Source organism: Capsicum annuum, chromosome 3, assembly GCF_002878395.1.
Source record: "Capsicum annuum cultivar UCD-10X-F1 chromosome 3, UCD10Xv1.1, whole genome shotgun sequence".
NCBI lineage: Eukaryota > Viridiplantae > Streptophyta > Magnoliopsida > Solanales > Solanaceae > Capsicum > Capsicum annuum.
In genome coordinates, this window is record NC_061113.1 from 148,930,290 (window position 1) to 148,951,651 (window position 21,362).

Here is a 21,362-nt window from a genome sequence, read left to right on the forward strand (position 1 = left end):
ATTATTCTTCGAATAATTCTACTATAAAGTAACTAATATGAATTTATTTTATCATATCATGATTGTTGGGAATTATGAAATTAGCTATTCATAATTATAAATAGATATACCTGTTCCGGTAGCTTTGATGTTTCTGAGTTTTGTTGTTCCATAGCTTTTTCCATTGGAGTATGTTTATCTAATTAACTGAGTAATATTTTTTTTTTTGTGGAATGGAGAGAGAGATTTGCTTCAACGCATGAAGGTTTGCCTTTGTAAAGCCTTCTGCCTTTGTATTTATAGAACGAAAAGGTAATCAAAAACTTTACACGTTTTCTAATAAACTTAAACCTAAAAAGTCTAGACTAACCTAAAAAGTCTACATAAATGGCCCATGGCCTTATCCTACTTTAATGCCATAAATGTAAGTAAGAAAAGTAAAAAAAGTAGTTAATGATTTACATTATTTGTATCGTAAGAAATAAGTCAAAATATCTTCTGTCGTATCTGCTCCATTATTGCTCTTTTTCTGCTCCATTATTGCGTCATATCTGCTCCATTATTGCTTTTTATCTTATCTTTCCAGCTGGCATTTTATCTTCTTTATTCTAGATGTACCTCTGGAATAATATTATCTTCTCCATTGCACCTCGAACATTGGTGGTCTGGATATTTATGTCCGATTATCTTACAGTATCTGGTTAGCAGTCCGTCTGAAATAAATCCCTTTTTTATTGCTCTCGCGGTAGATTGTTTTTCTGGGTTAAGTAGCGTCATTATCCATTGTCTTACGTCTTCCATATCTGCTTGTCTTAGTTCTTTCGAATTTGAATATATCATTTGGTGATCTCTTGAATAGTAGCTCCATATTGGATTTCCGTTAGCATAGTTATTTGCTAGTTCTTGTATGATCGTAGCTAGTCCGATAAGTCTTTTATTTGCATAAAAATCTGGTATCTCGATTCTAGGTATCTCCGGTTGTTGCGATATATCTTCTGGTATAATCATATCTCTTGTCAGTCCTATCTTTACAACTTGTATTACTGGTTTTATCTCATCATATAATATCTCTGCTGGTGCAGTATAGCATTTTATATAAAATAAATTTCCTTTTGTTATTCTTTTATAGGTAGTGAATATCTTATATAATTCTTCCATGGCTGTTAGCTCTTCTCCGTCTTGGGTGTATATGGTATTTAGTAGTCCATAGTCAAAACAAGTTTTAACTAGGTTTGGGTTAGTTTTGGGTAGTGCTATCAGTTTATTGTATCCTTGTAATTTTTGGGTTATATAATTGGTATTTGGTTCTTTGATATTTGTAGCTCTGGGGTTATGGTTTAGAAAGGTTTGGACTCTATATATATTTTCTATATATTTTTGGGCTGTGTAGTTGTATATTTTCTTGTCTTGGTTTAGGCTGTCTCGGTATGTGTTAACTTGTGGGGGTATGAATAAATGGTCTTTTTGTGTTTTTGGGGTAAATGGTTTTTCAAATATTTTGTTCATATTTACATTCTGGTATCTTGGTTTATTAACTCCTTTGCTTGTACCTGCAGAAGTAGATTGATAAATGTTATGGGTTTTATGGAGTATCCCAACGTCTCCTTCTAGCTCTGGATGTTTAATGTCTTCCGATCGACATAGCTCTGCACTCTGCTGAGTTAGCTGATTTGTAGCTATAGACTTCAGTTTATCTTCATTAGTCTTTAGCTTTTCTATCTCATTACCCATACTGTCCACTTTCATAGAAAGCGTAGTTAGGGTGTTAAGTATTTTTTCTAGAGTATCTTCCTCTACTATATCAGTCTGTGTAGCTTTGTCTTGATATGTAATCTGCAATAACATTTTTGTTAGTACTAATCACTTCAATTGTAAATGTGAAATTTAATATATTTAAAACTAGTCTTCGAATCTCTTTTGTTGTAACTGAATTTTGTATTTTCTTTGTTAGCCACCAACGTACCTGTGTATTATCTGTTCTTACAATAAATTTGTTATATACAATATATGGCTCAAATGCTAATAAACATTTATATAATGAACATAATTCTTTCCTATTTATTTCCCATTTTATTTCTGTCTCGTTGAACGTACCTGAGTAGTATCTACAATGGTGTTCTATTTTTTCTGTTTCATATCGATATTTAAGTACTCCTCCGTAACTATATTCACTTGCATCTGCTTCTACTATATATATGAATTTTCTATTTTCATCTGGAAATTGTAATTTTGGTAATTCCTTACAAAGTAATTTTATTTTTTGAACTTGTTTTTTATCTTTTTCATCATAATTATATTCTATATCCTTTTTTAATTTTTTCTGCAGTGGTTTTAAAGTTTCTGCTAATTTTGGAATATATTCTTTTACTTGATTTACTAATCCTAAAAATGATTGTAATTTCTTTTTTGTATCTAATTCTTCTTTCGAATTTATTATTTTTTGTACGATATGTTGTTGCATTTTTACTCCACTTTTATCTATTTGTATTCCTAAAAATTCTATCTGGTTTTTCATAATTTCAGCTTTCTTTTTGCTTAGACTTATTCCTGATTTTTCTATTATATCTGTGAACTGTTCTAGTAATTTTAAATGTTCTTCTTTAGTTTTTGTATATAATAATATATCATCTATATATACTATGCAATTAGATAATTGTTTAAAATAACTATCCATAAAATGTTGATATCTACCTGGTGCATTTTTATATCCAAATGGTAACACATTCCATTCATAAAATCCTTGTGGTACCGTAAATGCGGTTAATTCTTTAGATTCTTCTTCTAGCTTTAGGTGGTAAAATCCTGATTTACAATCAAATTTGCTAAAATAATTATATCCTTGGATTTGTCTTATTTTTAATATCTTATTTGGTATCGGATAATTATATGTTATAGTTTTTGCATTTAAATTTCTATAGTCAATAACCATCCTACTTTTTCCTCTTTTTTGTTCACTATGTTTATTTACTATAAATGCTGGACTATTATGTTTACTGTTGCTTTTTTGTATATATTGTTTTTCTAATAATTCATCTATGTGCATTTTAAATTCTTTTAAATCATCAAAATTATATGTTAATGGTTTTTGTGTTATTATGCTATTCTTATCTATTAATTCTATTTTTATAGTAGTTTTGTGTTTTTCCCATCCTTTTAATGGATCTTCGCTATATAATTGTTCTAATTTTTTCTGAATTATTTCTATTTTATTTATTGAGAATATAGTTATTTCTGTTTTATTTATCGAAAATACTACTAGTTCTACTGTATCTTCAGTATTATTTATATTTTCTAACTTTTGTGTAATTTTTTCACTTCCTTTTATCCAATCAGTTTTCTTTCTTATTTTATTATTAACTCTTTTTGCTCTTACTTTTTGTTTGCATGGTGTTGTAAACCACCAGTCTGTTTTGGTTATTATATGTGGGTATAATTTATCTAAAAATGGCATTCCTAGAAGTATATCTTTTGATGTTAATTCATAATTATAAATTTCTTCTATTGTTAATATTTTATCCCATACTTGTATTTTTACATTTCTAGCTTTATGAGTAATTAGGCTTCCTTCATTATTAAATCCTTTAACTATTATTGGTGTTTTTAGTTTATCCCATTTGCTTTCTGGTAAGCAATTATATCTACATAAATTAGCTTCTGCTCCTGTATCTATCATAGGCGTATAATATCTACTGTAATATCCTTCTACTACTATCTTCATTAATACATGTATCTTCATTTCATGTTAAGGCTCTTTTTAAGAATAACTTTTCTTTGTTATATGTTAAGGTTAATTGTGTATGTTCTATATTATATGGTTTTACTTGTTCTAATCATTTTATTCCTAATATTATATCTGCTTTCTGCATTTCTTCTTTTACTTCAAATTCTATTTGTATTTTTCTAACTCCTAATATTATTTCTTTTTCTGCTATATTTTTATTATTTATTAAACTTCTTGGTAAGTCTGGGCATATATTATTGTCGGTTTTTATTTCTTCATTGTTTACTAGATATTTTGCTATATGATTTTCTTCTTGTCCTGTATTCAAAAGTATTAAATATTCTTTTTCATTTATTTTTCCCGTTATGTAATATTGGTTTAAATTATTTATTGAATTTGTTTCATAACTTGTTCTTTTTGATGAGCTTGATGATTCTGGCTTTTCGTTAGCTATTCTTTTCGTTGTACTAATTCTATCATTTACTATTTCTAAATTTTCTTCTGTATCTATGTCTCTATAGGTATAATCATTATAATCTATTGTTTTTACTATTTGTTCGAATGGGCTTTCTATTTGTATTTTGTTAATCTTATTTTTTCCTGTTATTTTATGTTTTGTTGTTAATACATATAGATTTTTACATCTTGCTGTAAATATTTTACTTCCTGGGGTTAATTCTATTCCTGATATTTTCCAATATAATACTAATGATTTATCTATATTCCTATCTGTTACTGCTACTGAATAATTCGCACTTATTATAAATTTAAATTTTTGGTATATTAGATTTCCTTTTACGGCAGTTATTATGCTTTTTTCTATAGGTTTTATAATTCTATCGTCTGCTAAATATAATTCTATTGGTGTATCTATTCCTTCTCTAAAACATGCTTTTATTAATATCTCTGTACCTCCAAGGTGTACATATTTTATTGGATCTCCTTTACTTTTTATATCATTTATTTCTTTATTAATTATTCTTTTTGTTACCAGTGGTATACTAGCTTTTCCTTTTGCATATCTGCAGTCTATTACATGTTCTTTTTGACATACTACATAATATTCATCCTTTTTCCTAGTAAAAATATTTTTTATTGTTGGTATTTTAAATATTTTTTCTACACTTAAATCTAATTCTTTTCCTTTTATTTCATCAAATATATTACTGTCAAATATTATCTTTTGTTCTGTTCCTTCATCATTTAAATATTCTTCCTTTGTTATTATTTTTATATCTTCTTCAGTCATTTGATTCATCTATTTCGCTATCTATTTCATTATCTGTTTCGTTTTCTGAAATTTCATATATACTATCTTCACTTTCTAATTCATAATCTATATAATCTATCTGCATGTATTCGGTATTTTCTATTTTTATTTCTGATATTTGTTTATTTTTTGGATTTTTAGATAATTTACAATCTCTAGCTAAATGTCCTAACTTTCCACAATTATAACAAGTACATTCTTTTATAGATTTCTTTTTTCTATATGGTCTTTTATGTTTATAATTTTTGACATAATATCTTTTTCTTGGTTTCTTATATTTATATTTTGATTTTTTATATTTCTTGTATTTTTTATGTCTTTTTCTTTTCTTATAATATCTTTCTTCGCATCCAAATTGGGGTGCTATTTTATTTTTGCAACAAGCTAAATTTCTTATTAATGTTTTTTCCATTTTTAATTCTTCTCTATATTTTTCACATAAGTTTCTATACCATTGTTGTAAATATTTTATTCTTGCTCCTAACGTATCTACTATTTTTGCTTCTTCCCAACTTTTTATTATTTTCGAACTAAATGACTCGGGTAATTTATTAAAATATAACTTTCTTATTTCTTTACTTTCTTCTATACTATATGCTCCTTTGTAATAATATTCTTTAAATGCGCAAGTATATTCATCTATATAGCACATATTACATATTGCTAATTTTAACATTAAATTTCTATTTGTATCTTTTTCTTCATTTTGTTCTTCTTCGATTGTTGTCGTACTACCAAATTCATCTTTTATAGCTGTTTCATATTTTTTTAATAATTCTATAGGTGTTAGTTTAGTTGTTGTCGATGATGTTCCTTCTATAGGTTTATTAGTTCTTAATACTTTTTTACTATTTTCGGTTAGATTTGCAAACCATAGTTTTACTGATCCTATTAGTGTTTTTTCTATATATTCCGGTGCATCTGTTATATTTATATTATTATCTAATAATTGTTTTGTCATATATCCTATCCATAATTGTATTGTCTTTTCTGTATCTATTACACAGTCTAGATCTAAAAAGTTATAATTTTTATTCACTATTTGTTTTGGTATCCATTTATCATATTCATTATATTTTTTAAACTTATTCTTATAATATATGGGTTTTCTTATTTCTGTTGTTTTAGGTATTATATTTCCATTTTCTTTTTTATCAAGAGTATTTATTTCTGTTTGGGTACTTTCTAAGTTTTCCTCATAAATTTTTTGTTCTTCATTGATTTCTAAATTTTTTGTATTTGTTAATATTTCCGTGTATGTTTCGCTATCTTCGGACTCATAATTATCTGTCTCTTCAATATCTATATTATTTATTTCTAATTCTTCATTTTTTATTTCTAATTTTTCCATAATTGCTAGAAGCTAATAACAAGATCAACTTGTTTAAATATTTTATAGAGTTCTAATCTCTCCCTTATATGGATTGTGAGATTTATAATACTCTAACCCTTATAACAAACTTTTTTGATATTACCATTTTTTTTATAACTAGTTACTGTTGCATTTATAATCTAGTGTATGCCAATTACTTGATTATTAGTGGCAGCTTAGTACTCTAGTTTTTTCTTTTCCTTGTTGAAAATTTAATGTCGATAGAATAGAGTAATTATTAACTAATGCAACTATGAAAGAAAGAAAAATTTGGGATGAAGCTCTGCAGATCCATTAGAAGATGAAGCTCAGATTGTTCTTCGTCAGATCTTGTGTCAGCTGAGAATGGAAAAGAAAAATGGAAAGATTTTGGTGAAAGACAAAAAGGCCCCTACAATTAAGTTGATGGCAGGAAATAATAAGGCCAACATCAAGGACATACCAAGTGTAATCGCAAAGTGGGGTCTGGGAGGGTTATGTGTATGTAAACCTTACCCCTACCATAGGTGTAACAACAATAAGAAATAATGCTAAGAAGTGGGAAAAAGCTATGACAAACACCACTATGATGCTCAGTGTAGTAGCATCTACCTTTCACCCTTCAGGTTTAAGAATAACAACAAAAAAGTAATTCAAACAAATTATTAATTTACACAAGGAGCATATGAGTTATGTGAGCCTACATTAAATTATATGCACTATCTTAGAATGGAGTTATGAGCTAATGCACTATCTTAGAATGGAGTTATGAGCTATGTACTTCTTTTTACAAGACGTTGACTATGTACTAAAAAGTAAATATACCAGGTTGAAGGGAAAATTAAAATTCAGCAGACAAGCATATACACAGAGTCTATAGAATGTGAGAACGATTTTAAATTCATTATGATGAATTCCTACTCAAGTCAAGAGCAAGCCTTGTGAGCCACTATGGCCACGGACCTTTAGATGGGAATCAAGGTCATCATGCTGAAAACTAGTATCAAAATTGCTCCAGTAAGGTCATTATTTTCAAAACCAAACCTAATGTCCTACCAGACTTGTTAGACCCATAAACAGCTAACTTGAAAACCAAGACTGATGAAAGTAATTTGACTATACTAAAAGGCCAATTTTGGTCCCTCTAAAAGAAAGGAAGAACTCTGGTCAATCAGAAGAAAGTGACATTCAATCACACTTATATTGACATAGGTGATATTCTTATGGTACATATCATAAAAACACGAGGTTGAGCATATAATAAATGTATAATAGACATTAACCCAACAAAACATTCACAATATGCCAAATCAAGAAATTTCTTACATTTGAATGTTACATGGTGGAGTGATAACTTATTCTTTTTATTTAGAATAGCATATATCAAGTTTATACCAAGAGAGATAATTAGTTGGTCAGCCAATTTACCTTTCCTGGAGATATAAGTCCCTTTTCCTCAGCATCAGATATCATACTAAACCCTATCCTAAAATACAAAAGAAATATTAATGAATCAAATAACTATTTCTCAATCTACAATAAAGATTTTCAATTATAGAGATGTACCCCAAGAACAAAACAAAACATGACTTGTATCAAATTCAACAGAAGATCCAGTAAGAGTATGATGGTTATTCGTGTTATATTTTTTTAGAGCTCATAATAATCAGAGAGAAATAAATTAACTACCAGCACAAGTATAATATCAACATGTTCCCCTAAGTGAAGATGTAAGATATAATGTCCATAAGCTTATAGAAAAGTGTAAACAAATGGGTTTATTTACTAAAAGAAAAACAATAACCAATTAAATGAAATTTTCAGTTTAAAATTCTAGGTTGAAGGAAATTCAGATATTGCAATACAAACAAAAAGCTATCTCACCTATCCTTACAACTGAAACATGGCTCCATAATCTCAAGTTTAGCAGCAATATTTTCAACACAGCCCTTAACAATGGAGTTAAGGTAAACCATCAGTGTGTTCCCAATAAGCTGTCAAATAATAAAACAAAATCAGCATAATAACATGAAAAACAAGTAGAGTACACATCATAATAGAGAGGGGAATGAGATATCAACAAGACTACATGAATCTTTTCCACTAATAGTTTTCATATAGTAAAGAGTAGGAAATATTATCAAAGATTGCAAAACGTGGCTACAAGAAACCAAATCTGCGTGTACTCACATAATTGCATTTTCTAGGTTAGCTCACTATCTAGAGAAGATACATTTAGTGATACTTTTGTACATTTACAAAATAAATGATGCCAAATAATTTAATAGAATTTCCTTAGCCATCGAAAAAAAGCTTCAAAGATTTACCTTGGGTAGGAAGGAAGATAGTCGGGAATGCAGCTTGGATATAGGTAGTAGAACAAAATAGAGGAAAGCAAATAGTAAAGAAGCCTGTAGCTTCTTCCTGAGTACCATAGTCAGCCTCACAGCTCTCGAAATCCTCCTCACTTTATGAGCATATGCCCCAGTCTCAATCAATGAAGATATCTCCTTCAAATCTGAACAAACAACAATCACCCAAAACACCTCAAAAAAAACCCAACATTTTTTTCGCTTACTTCAGAAAACCAACTCTAATCTATCAAATGGAACCTGCCCCAAAAAAACCTAACCCAAAACGCTAATATTAATCTATGAAATTGAAAACCCAGAAATATTTAGTCAAAATTAACATGCCCAAAAGATAAACATCTAACTTGGGTTAATTATACCATATAAACACAAACGGCACATCAATGATGAAGAGAGTTGTAGTGAGATTGTACTTATGGTAGAATACAGAAGGGGAAGCAGATGTAACGGAATTCGAATAAGGAGCTTCCTCTGCCATCTCAACATTTTGAGTCATCTTCTTTCTTTGTTTGGAGATAAAGAAATATGAAAGAGATGGTACTGTGAAGTATTTAGGTGTTTTGGGGAGTTCCTTCTCTATCAATTAGACCCTTGTGCCGGGCTTCAATTAAAATCTACCAATTATCTAAGGTTTTTGATCTAAAGTGACATGGTTTTTGAGAAATGGATTTTTGAATGATGAGAAAGAGGACTTTTGATTAAAAAAAAAAAAAAAGAGAAATAGGAATTTTTATGTGAAATATTGTGGAGGAAAATAATAAGTGATGCAATAAATATTTTTTCCTGATTAAGCATTTCCATAGTTAATTCTATGGCAATAGTTTAAAAATAACGTTGCTATATATTCCTATTGTAATGGTTTATTTTCAATAGCAACGGTCATATCACTAATAGAACTATTATTTTTGGTAATGGTTGGAAACATTTCCATAGATACTCTATAGCAATGCATTTGCAACCGTCACCAAAAAGTCTATTGTCATAGGCCCAATTTCTGATAGTAAGAGTGGGATCACTTTGGTCCCGAACGAGAAGAATAAACTTGTGCCCATGAGACCAGATACTGGATAGATAGTATGTGTGGACTATACAAAGATGAATAAAGTACTATTTTCCCGTGTCATTTATGGATCAGATACTTGACAGACTAACAAGTTGGGGTTGGTATTGTTTTCCTTATGGGTACTCGGGATACAATCAAATTTCTATCGCTCTGGGACCATGAAAATATGACTTTGACTTTTCCATATGGGACTTTTGCATTTAATATAATATCATTCAAATTACGTAATGCTCCCGCCACTTTTCAGAGATGTATGATGTCCATATTTTCTGACATTGCAAAATACACTATAGAGGTATTCATTGATGACTTTTCAGTAGTTGGGAAACTTTTGATGCTTGTTTCGCCTGTTTGGTCAATGCACTCCAAAGTTGTGAGGAGTGCAACTTAGTGCTGAATTGGGAGAAGTGTCATTTTGAGGTGAGGGAAGGTATTGTCCTTGGTCACAAAATCTCAAAATGAGGTATTGAGGTGGATAGAGTGAAGATTGAGGTGATTAAAAAACTAACTTCACCAGTCTCTGTTAAAGCTATACGAAGTTTTTGGGGTCATGTTGGCTTTTATAGGAAGTTCATCAAGGACTTCTCTAAAATTACAAATCCTCTATATAAACTTTCAGGGAAGGAGGTGAAATTTTTATTTATTGATGCATGTCTCAAGGCCTTTGAGGGCCTTAAGGACAGGTTGATTTCAGATTTAATTATTGTATCCCATGATTAGTGTTTACTATTTTAGGTGATATGTCATGCTAGAGAAGTAGCCTTGGGTGTTGTCCTATGCCAAAGATGTGATAAAATCCTTCACCCTATCTATTATTCCAGCAAGGCATTAAACCCTACACAAATGAATTATCATTGATCAGGATTGCTTGTGGTGGTTTTTGCCTTTAAGAAGTTCCAAACTTATTTGATTAGGACCAAAGTCTAGTTCATATGGATCATGAAGCCTTGAGGTATTTAATGTTGAAAAAGGATGCTAAACCGAGGTTAATGCATTGGGTCCTCTTGATACGATAAAAACTTGAAAAACACGAAATCACTCAAAAACAGTCCACAAACACACTCCAAAACAGTCCATAAATCACTAAGATCCTTGGACCGATTGAAGACCTTTCTCGGATTCATAAATACAATAAGAATACAAGGTAAATAAGGTATATTTCACACCAAAACAGCAACAATACGTGAAGAACAAAATGAACACAAAGGTAAAAGATTCGAATTTAACAATAACAACAAGAACACAAGATTACAACACAAACACTAAACATGATTACAAAATGAGGGAATAATATTAAAAACCCAAGAATTGTTACACCCTTGGACCTTTAATACTAAACACAACACTAACCTATCTCCTACGTAGGCACAAGAGGAATCTCGATCTCCGAAAAACCAACGTTTCCAAGCTTGAATCCAATATGAGTGATTCCACACTCAAGTTGATTTCCCTAGTTACAATTTCAGATTTGTGCCTCAAGGAGAGAGTTCTTGTCTTTCAGTGTTAAACAACATTCATCATCATCAAAGTCTAATGAATGAATCCCTAGAAGGTTGTATTTATAGTGTATTACAAGAATAGTGTGAAATGTCCAAAATGACCCCTTAGTCAAAGTCTTCAAGTGGGCTCCCTTGGAGTGTATTGTATGGACTGATTTTGGAGCCTAGTTAGGCATTCCTTTGCACTTCACGTGTACACTCCAAGTTTCGGGTTCATTCATTCTCACACTCACCCACCTCCGTGGTCGTACCCGTATTATCCTTCCCTTCTTGAAGTATACCCACGGGTCCTTTGCGTTGAACATGAAAACCTTAGTATAAATGGCACAAAGGAAGAGGTCATCATCAACAAAAAGTGACAAGGAAGAACCTTGTCTTCCTTTATTAGCATCTACAATCAAACATTGCTTGTCGTCTTGACCAAGCATCAAGTAGGAAGTGTAGAAATTCCCACATTCCCGGAGGGTGCCGCAGTCAAATAGGAGAAGCAGACAAGGGTCTAAGCCGAGGTTAGCCCTGCCTTCCCCTAGAATGTCACTCCCACAACCATGTATGACATTTTCCTTTAAGAAAAGACTAACATTCAAAAATAGATAGACACGGCCCTAGAAGTCCTACCTCAAAAAGACATATGTCGTCATTTACAACATTTCCATACACATGATCTCTATGAACAAAACTACTAGCAAGGCTTTTACCATACAAGATGTTCAAAGATTCACGTACACCATCAAGATCAACTCTATAAACACCATCACTAACTTGAGATTTTTTAAGCACTCCACACATATGCTCAAGTAGTGGAATACATTCATGAGTAAGTTGATCTTCATTCACATCCTCACTAGTTGTTGGCAACTCACATACCAACGTAGACTTACCTTGGTTCTCACAAGGGTCAACTAGTGTGTGAGTACTCTTGTCAATTGGTAATAGAACCTTGTTCAAGTTATAAGGGCTAGCACTAGATGGACATAAATCATTCTTACAAGAAGAATCAATTTCATCATCTAAAGGATCAACTAGTGCTTGCATACTTACAACAAGAGTTTGGTCCCTACGTAATCTAATATCACCAAGAGTATCACCATAGGGAGACTCAAATACCTCTACTCTAGGTAAATCCGCAACTACATCCAATTGGTCACTACTAGCCACAACACAACATTCTAAGTTCATAGGAGTGTAGGGAATAGTATTTTTACCTCATAGCTCACATGAGCTATGACCTTCCTCTTGATGTGTATCCGGGAAACCCACTTGCTCCATTTGACCTATCATACGATCCAACCTTTTATTTTCCATAACTACATCTCGGGACATAGTGTCAAGGTAGGCTAAAATAACATTGGTGGCATTGTTGTCCATGGGTTGAGAGGTAGAAGCCGCGGATTTCCTTGTAATTGTACATGAAAAAAAGAAAGAAAAGAACACCTACAAAACAAAACACAAGTTAGTTCAAAACAACCTCACCACACTCTCGCACACTTGATCATCTCACACTTGGTTTCAAAAGTGTTGAAAGTCGGCTTGAACTTCGCGAGTGATTGAGGGTCGAGTCTACTCTTGCCCGGAATAGATTTTTGTTTGAATTGACTTAAGCAAATTTTTTTACAGACTTGAACTAACAAGATAAAACAATTTCACAAACAACAAAAGCACACAACAAATGCGTAACACGATTGAACGAACACAAAAAAACTAACTAACAATCTAGTAGATAAGTACTAGTTTGCCAATTAGTATTGGAACCAACGAAATTGAAACTAAGAAACAACAAATGGAAACTAAGAAATATAAAATTTGAGCTTAAATATGTTGTGTGAATAGTAAAACATGATGATGTGGCAGCCATGTATTGGTCTCGATTGCACACAACTTTTTTGTCCAATTTCAAGTCTTGGCCAATTTTTCAATTTGGACTTTGGTGGAACTTGTTCAATGGAGGGAATCACAAAGTAGTCTTTAGAGCTTCTTTTTCAATTAAAATTTCAAGACTCAAAGTCTTGGACTAGACTTTTACTCCTCCTTAAAACATGGATCCTTGTTGTATGGGAAAGTGGTTGAGATGTGATTGACTTGTTGGTGAGGAATGGTAAGTATTTCAAGACTAACAAAGTTCTCACACTTTTTTCTTCACCTTTTTGGATCTAACTTTTACTTTATTTTAACAAGGTATGAAGGTTTGGAAGAACATCAAGAACACTTCAACAATCACCAAGAAAATCAATAACAATCTCCCAAGAACAACAACAAGGTCAACTACAAACTTCCAACAAATGGCCAAGTCCTTTAGTATGGTGTTTTGGTCTTAACAAAGAGTAAAGATTATGATAAACAATAAGAATACAACAAATTTTCAAGAATAATAACAACACCAACAACGTCCAGCCCAAGTCCACAAGAAAGGTCACCACATGGCCAAGAACAACAACATCAATACACGACCATTAACTTATCATAACAACAATCTCAACAATTCAAACTCAACTCAAGATATAGACTCAATGTGTTAGTGATGAAAAAAATTAACACTTAGAGACAATAAAGACAAGTAAAAATCTCGACCAAGACACAACAAAAAGATAATTTTTGGCCAAGAACACAAAATGGACAATTGCTCTTTTTTTTTTTGAATTTTTAGTTTTCAACTTTTTTTTTGTAGTTTTCAAGTCTCAAGCCCAAGATTGATCTTGTTATAACAAAATCAATGATGGATTTGATACCAAATGATAAGATAAAAACTTTAAAGAAATGAAATCACTCAAAAATAGTCCACAAACACACTCCAAAACAGTCCACAAATCACTAAGATCCTTGGACCGATTGAAGACCTCTCTCGGATTCACAAATACAACAAGAATACAAGGTGAACAAGGTGTATTTCACACCAAAACAGCAAAAATACATGAAGAACAAGATTAACACAAAGGCACAAGATTCGGATTTGACAATAACAACAAGAACACAAGATTACAATACAAACATTAAACACTATTACAAGAAAGTAAAGGGATAGATAGATAGACCAAATGAGGGAATAATATTAAAAACCCAAGAATTGTTACACCCTTGTACCTTTAATAATACACACAACACCAACCTATCTCTTACGTAGGCATAAGAGGGATCTCGATCTCCGAAGAACTAACGTTTCCAAGCTTGAATCCAACACGAGTGATTCCAGACTCAAGTTGATTTCCCTAGTTACAATTTTAGATTTGTGTCTCAAGGAGAGAGTTCTTTTCTTTCAATGTTATACAACATTCATCATCATAAAAGTCTAATGAATGAATCCCTAGAAGGTTGTATTTATAGTGTATTACAAGAATAGTGTGAAATATCCAAAATGACCCCTTAGTCAAAGTCTTCAAGTGGGCTCTCTTGGAGTGTATTGTATGGACTGATTTTGGATCCTAGTTAGTCCTTCCTTTTCACTTCACGTGTACACTCTAAGTCTCGAGTTCATTCACTCTCGCACTCACCCACCTCCGTGGTCGTACCTGTATCACCTCTTATTATATGAATTTGAGTTTGAGATAAAATATTAAAAAGGCATAGAAAAATAGGTGGTTGGTCACTTATCTCGACTTGAAGAGGAGGTATTACAAAAATTAGGGGATGATGTTGACATCAATGATACTTTTATAGATAAGTGGGTCTTGGCATCATCTCAAGACTTAATTCTCTGGTTTGTTGATTTTGCCAATTTTTTGGCAAGTGATCTTATTCTAGAAAATTTGTCATCCCAACAGAGAAAGCAGTTTATGGATGTGGTGAGAAATTTTATTTGAGGATGAACCATACCTATTTAAAATTTGTGCAAATGGTGTAATTATAGATGTTTTCCTATGGTTGAGATAATGAGCATCCTTGAGGCTTGTCATTCATCACCAGATGAGGGTCATCATGATGGACCCGCATGACCTATAAAATTCTGCAGTTTAGGTATTATTGGCCTACAATCTTTAAGGATTCTCATGACTATGCACAAGCCTGAGACCAGTGTCAGTATCAAGGCATATTTTATGGAGACATGAACTCCCCATGACACATATCTTAGAGTTAGAGTTGTTTGATTTATGGGTAATTGACTTCATGGGTTTGTTTGTGAGCTCCTATGGTATGAAGTATATTTTAGGGGTAGTGTACAATGTTTTTAAGTGGGTGGAGATGGTTTTACTTCCTAATAATGAGGGTCAAAGTGTCATTCTATTCTTGAAAAAAACATATTTTCCTTAGCACTCCACATGCTATTATCAGTGATGCTGGGTCTCACTTTTTCAATCACTTTTTCAAGGCCCTTTTATAAAAATATGGTATGAAGCATAAGGTGGAAACACCTTACCATCCTCAGATGAGTGGGTAAGTTAAGGTCTCTAATATAGAGATCCGGTCCATATTGGTGAAGACTATGAATGTCAGTAGGAATGATTGGTCAAGAAAGTTGGATGATGCATTGTGGGACTACCGAATAGCCTTAAAGAACCCCATAGGTTCATCTCCATATCATCTTATGTATGAAAAGCATTCCACTTGCCAATCAAACTTGAGCATAAGGCACTATGGGTGTTGAAAAAGCTAAATATTTAGTGACATGATGCAGCTACATTGAGGTTGAGAAAGGTGAATGACTTGGATAAATTTTGGGTCCGTGCTTATGAGAGTTCTACTCTATACAAAGAAAGGATGAAGTTGTATCATGACAAAAAAAATGAAAAATGGGTGTTTAAGCTTGGTTATTTGGTCTTTTTGTATAATTCAAAACTTCGCTTGTTTTTGGCAAGTTGAAGTCTGTGGTATGGACCATTCATTATAGTTCGGGTATTCCTACATGGTGCTATTGAGCTGGAGCATGATGGTGAAGCCTCATTTAAAGTGATTCAGCAGCGGGTGGAGCACTATATAGGAAACCCTAATAAGTTGAAAGTATTATTAATATGGACCTTGATGAAGTATGAGTAACCAAGGCAATAGAATCATGTCCCAAAGTTAAATCAAGTGTTGCATGGGAGGCAACCCATTGGCTGGTTGGTGAAGCCTGAGTATCCAACTTAGATGCTTCATGTCACAACTTTAAATCAAGAGTTGTACGGAAAACAACCCATGTTTTGTACTAAGTATATCATAGGGTAATTTATGTGTTCAGTATATGGGTTGAAGATTGAAGTAAAAATCTAGAAAATATTATGTTGCAGGTTCCTATAAGGGACCTCACGAGTTTGTGTCTCATAACAACTAGTTATTAGAGTCTTAGGGATATAGACTTCAGACACTCTCAGATAAATGGTCTTTAGACTCATAACAACTCTCATAATGAGTCATTATTAGTGACAATGACTCATCACCCTGAGTTGTTATGACTAGAGACCCAAGTAAGGTCCCAAACACAACGGAGGGAGTCTATGGGTCGTTGTAAGTTACAATGATTCATTATAATATCTCATTGCCAGGCCCAACTTTGCGGGCAAAATGGGTCGACCCGACCCATAACTGATGGTTTAAATAGCTAATTATTGATTTTTTTTCATTTAAAATGTCTAAGAATCCCTCTCTTCCCCAAAACCGCCTATTAAATCCTAAATATACTCTTAATTCATCCCTTATCCTTAAGATTCACAAGCTATTATCCCCAAGCAAGTTGAATTTCTCAAAAACTAGGGCAAAGAACTACAAAGCATTTTTTTAAGGAATATAAGAAAATCAATCAAGTAACTTTGTGCTTTAATATGTTGCTATCACAATTTGATCCTCAATGTTGTGAAAATTGCTTTGATTCCTTGATTAAACCATGGTCATAAAGTAAAAAATTAACCTTGTTCTTGAGAAGCATGATGCATATTTATAATAAGGTGAGTAAAGTGAATGTTTTGTTAGTTTTTATTTGTGGGGATAAATTAGAAGTTGTTAAAGAATGACATAAACATAGGGATGAATCGATGATTGAGAATCAAAGTTCAACCTTTTGAATGTCCGTGTTTCAGAAACTACAGAACTCATAACGACTCATAAGGTTACCCAAAAAGTCGTTACATAACCAATAGTCAATGGAACATTGGTGCAAGAAAAAGTTGAGTTTCTTTTGTCATCATGACTATCACAAAAAGTTGTTGTCACACAATACAACTCGTGGTGACTAGGTAGGATAATGCCTCAAGAGCTGGTTTCTGGTCAGGCAATAAGTAATGGTGAGGAGTCGTTGTCTGATATAAATACTCATTAGGAGGACTTATCACCTGACCGGTGAATAATCCTTATACACCTTTTCTCCCAACGAGTCTCATAACAACTCGTTACCAGTGGTAATGAGTCATACTCTGAGTCGTAGGGTACCCAGTCTCTCCAACATTTGTCATATTTTATCTTGTTTTTCTTTCTCTTTCCTAGGATTCACTAATGTATGCTTCAACAGGTACTAATGGAGCCTAAGAATGACTCCACTGAGATGCAAACTCCCATAAAGCAGGCCCCTGCCTTTACTCGTCATCTTGAGAATAAACCCACGGACGATAAAGAGTCAAGTGGGTCAGTGGAAGAATACCCAATCGAAGGGGTGGTGGAGCCAAAGGAGAAGTTACCTAAGAATGTAAAAGATACTCCAAAGGAAGATACACCATCACGGGCCAAGATAGCCAATCACCACCCTACTCACAGTCCCAGTCTAAAGTGGATGATAAGTTAAGAGATGAGTCTGGCCTCGAGAATAAGAACAAATAAGAAAATAATGGGTCTTAGAATGGAGAATCTAACAATAGGGGCCTGAGGATGACAATAAAGGGAAGAAGAAGAGAGATAATTGAATAATACCCAGTAGAAATACCACCTCCTCCTCCACCTTCTACATTACTTCAGATAGAGATTGTCTCAGTGCCCATCGTTAATAGGTGGAGGTACCCTTAACTTTTCCACTAGAAAACCAAAGAGAGGAATTTATTTAGAGACCAAGTTAAGTACTACCGGTATGTCTGTGATGCCAAAATTTGAGGTGAGATTCAAATAGTACCACTTTGAGTGAATGACCAGAGCTTCATGCCAATACAGCCCAACATTAGTACAGGATTTTTATATCGTATATCAGATAGAGCTAAAGAAATTATATCCATAGGGTAAATTATGAAAGGGTGGTAACTCTTTGATAGATGCTATGATTAGAGGTGTTCGAGTGAACATCTCCACTCAGACTATTTCCAAAGTTTTACATGGGTTGGAGTTTTAGCTATCGGCCAATACTGTCGAGATTAACTACCATAAGGATGAGATGTATGAAGTAAAGACAAAGTAAATTGGTACAAAGGATAAGCTAACTCATTTCTGGTGGATGGTGGGTTTTATTGCTATATTGCAGAAGGAGGCACCTTGGGAAGCTGGTGATGTTGGCTCTTCATCATGGATTATGATGGGTAGTCTGAACATTTTAGAGAAGGCTTGGTGGACGCTGGGGCATAATAGGTTGAGTATCACATATGGGGATAATGTACTAATTCCAGACAAAGCCGCCCTGGTTATGGGTATCATGGAGGGCTATGAGATAGATATAGCCAAGTTGATAGAGAGGAAGATCTACCATTAGTCGAAAAGCACAAACACAATCTTGGAATTCCTATATTTATTAATGCAGGTATGCTTAGATCAGAGAGTGCCAGATATCCCCAGAGTTGTTTAATTCTTCTAGGTGCAGAGGACTACTAACTTAGGGTTGATTTAAGATGTTGCTAGCCCCATCTCTAAGGCTGTGAAAGTGGAAGCCACATTACTTAAAGAGTCATTATAGGCCATAGGGAATGGCATTGACACTTTTAGGTTCAACAATATTAGTGAAACCCCTGCTGAGATTGCCCAGACTGAGCCTCAGGCCTCAGATGTAGTAGGCACCTCCCAGACTTTGACTCCAACTTTTATGATAAGACCGTTCACTTCTAGGCTATCCCTCTATGGTTATGGTTTAGTCCCATAGGAATTCTTGGTTTAGGTGCAAAAAAGGTTGGGCACAATTGAGAAAATCGTAAAGAATATAAAGGATGGAGTTAAGCCATGGGTGCAGAGAGAGATAAGGAGCGAGTTTAGAGGCATCCAAACTCAGTTTGATGGGTTTGAGAGGCGGATCTACTAGAAGATGGTAGATATCCAATCCCTAGACTTGGAAGGGATACATGATAAGCTTGCCGCACTCCAGGCTACTATAGAGGATATGTATGTGAGACCCTTTATATCGATGCCCATTATTTAGGACATTATTGAGGAGAATGTATGCCATGTGTGTGTGAGAAACAACTTAGTTGCCCTGGTGTATGGAAGCCAAAACTTACCTGGTTAATCTTGCATAGGTTGTAGATTGTTGGTTAGCAAAGGATCATAGGTCGTTCTTCAAAATAGTCCACTTATAGCCTAAATGAGCTTCTAAAATGTGAATTAGAATACCTTGATCCCAATTTTGAGCCTTATATACCTATTATTCTTGCTTTCACCCTCCATATTTCCATTTTTATCACAATGAACCTATTTGGCTCTGATCCTTCTTGGAAACATTATGCATCTCAACTCAGGCAAATCGCCTAAGTTGAGAGTGGCTATCATAAGAGTGGTGATGTAAAGTGGGTATGAAGAAGGGTAAATAACTGTGGTAGAAAAAGCCAAAAAAAAGAGCAAAAAAAGTTGAAAAAGAAAAAGAATGAATAAAAGAAACCACACCCACCTAAATTATAATAAAAGAATAAAAAGTGAGAAAGGATGGAATAAGATAAAGTTGGTTGATAAGTGGACCTCGAAACATAATTGTAGTGCCAAGGAGGCTTAGGGTGCATTTGTTTGTTTTTAAAATTCATATGTCTGAATCTGAATGCACATCTGAATGATTAAGTTTTTGTCTCTAAATCTGAAAACTAAATAATTAAGACTATTCATTTTTCAACATCTGAATGTGCAAAAAAAATTATTTGTATATATAATAAAATAAAAAATATAATTCAAATGAAAAATTAATTATTTATTATAAAAGTATGTAATTTAATGCAGCAAAATTATTATTTGATTGTGAAAAAACATTTATGTTTGTTAGTGATAACGGAGATGGTTTATAATGGTGGTTGCAGAGACAATGATTGATGTTGGTGATAAATAATGTTGGTGGTAATAGTTGTGATGGTTGGTATTGTAGTGACTGCTATGATGGTAGCGATTGATAATGGTGGTGGTGGTGGTAATATGACGTTTCTTAATGTTAGAAGTTTGAGGTATTAATTGTGTTGGCTGAAACATGAATGCATGATGATTGATGATGTGTTGGTGCTAGTTGGAGATGTTATTTGTTGGGATAGTGGAGATGGTTGTTAGTAGAGATAAATTATAGCGATGGTAGTGGTTGAAGTGGTGGTAGAGGTGACGTTACAAGTGATAATGGTGGTGGCGGACAAAGAATATGTGGATGTTGTAATGTATTAGTGGTAGTTAGTGGTGTTCCTAGTTGTGATAGATGAGTTGGTCGGTAGTAGGGATTGGCTGGTAGTGGTTGATGATGGTGGTGGTGTCGACGGCGGTGGTGGTGGTGAATATAATAGAATAATAGAGGTAGTAGGTGCGGTAGTGGTTGACAATAGTGGTTGGTAGCGATATTTATTATCGATAGTGGTTGTGATGGTGGAGGTAGTTGGTGGTGGAGGGTGGTGGTTGACAATGGTAGCGGTGGCAGAGGTTGTTAGTGGTGGTGACTGCTAATTATGAATAGAGTGATGAATATTATCAAACACCAGAATATCTCTTCAGACATATTAAGACTTGGTTCTAGATCTTAATGATTAAGACCAATTCAGACCTATTAAGAGCTAAAATCTTAATAAAAAACAAATACACTTAATGGTCTGAAGTCTGAATCATTCAGATTCAAACCTCCATTAAGTGCAAACAAATGAGGCCTTAGTCACTAAAATTCCCAAATATATCATACCATCCCCCAAGCCTACGTTATAAGCCAAGTAAAGTCCTATAGTGATCCTAACCCGACTGTCTGAAAGCTAAGGTGAAGAAAATAAGGGCAAGCCTATGGTATTCTATACACATCACTGGAACTTCTTTGTGAGTGTGAGTGTCTTCTGAATATCCCCGCATTAACAT

General features: G+C 33.3%; 1 protein-coding gene across 2 annotated transcripts; it reads right to left on the reverse strand.

Annotated features, from left to right (window-relative positions):
- Nucleotides 1–6,518: 6,518 nt before the first annotated feature.
- Nucleotides 6,519–9,504, reverse strand: LOC107863488 (bifunctional L-3-cyanoalanine synthase/cysteine synthase 2, mitochondrial-like). 2 transcript variants are annotated; one of them, XM_047408362.1, is made up of 5 exons: nucleotides 9,107–9,504; nucleotides 8,649–8,839; nucleotides 8,206–8,315; nucleotides 7,750–7,807; nucleotides 6,519–6,681 (listed from the first exon to the last, which is right to left on the reverse strand). In XM_047408362.1, the coding sequence occupies exons 1-5, from the start codon at nucleotides 9,177–9,179 to the stop codon at nucleotides 6,637–6,639; spliced, it is 477 nt and encodes a 158-aa protein (XP_047264318.1). In that variant the 5' UTR covers nucleotides 9,180–9,504; the 3' UTR covers nucleotides 6,519–6,636. The 2 variants fall into 2 exon arrangements, with proteins under 2 accessions (XP_047264318.1, XP_016564907.2); XM_016709421.2 differs by having other exon boundaries at nucleotides 9,053–9,411.
- Between the last annotated feature and the right edge of the window lie 11,858 nt (nucleotides 9,505–21,362).

What these genes read in the sequence shown, in the direction of transcription:
- LOC107863488 (XM_016709421.2), bottom strand. Translation starts at nt 9,179, where the DNA reads ATGTTGAGATGGCAGAGGAAGCTCCTTATTCGAATTCCGTTACATCTG. An exon ending in TATCTTCCTTCCTACCCAAG is followed by an intron (nt 8,316 to 8,648) that starts GTAAATCTTTGA and finishes ATTATTTGACAG; the next exon opens with CTTATTGGGAACACACTGAT. An exon ending in GACTTATATCTCCAGGAAAG is followed by an intron (nt 6,682 to 7,749) that starts GTAAATTGGCTG and finishes TTCCATTCTCAG; the next exon opens with CTGACACAAGATCTGACGAA.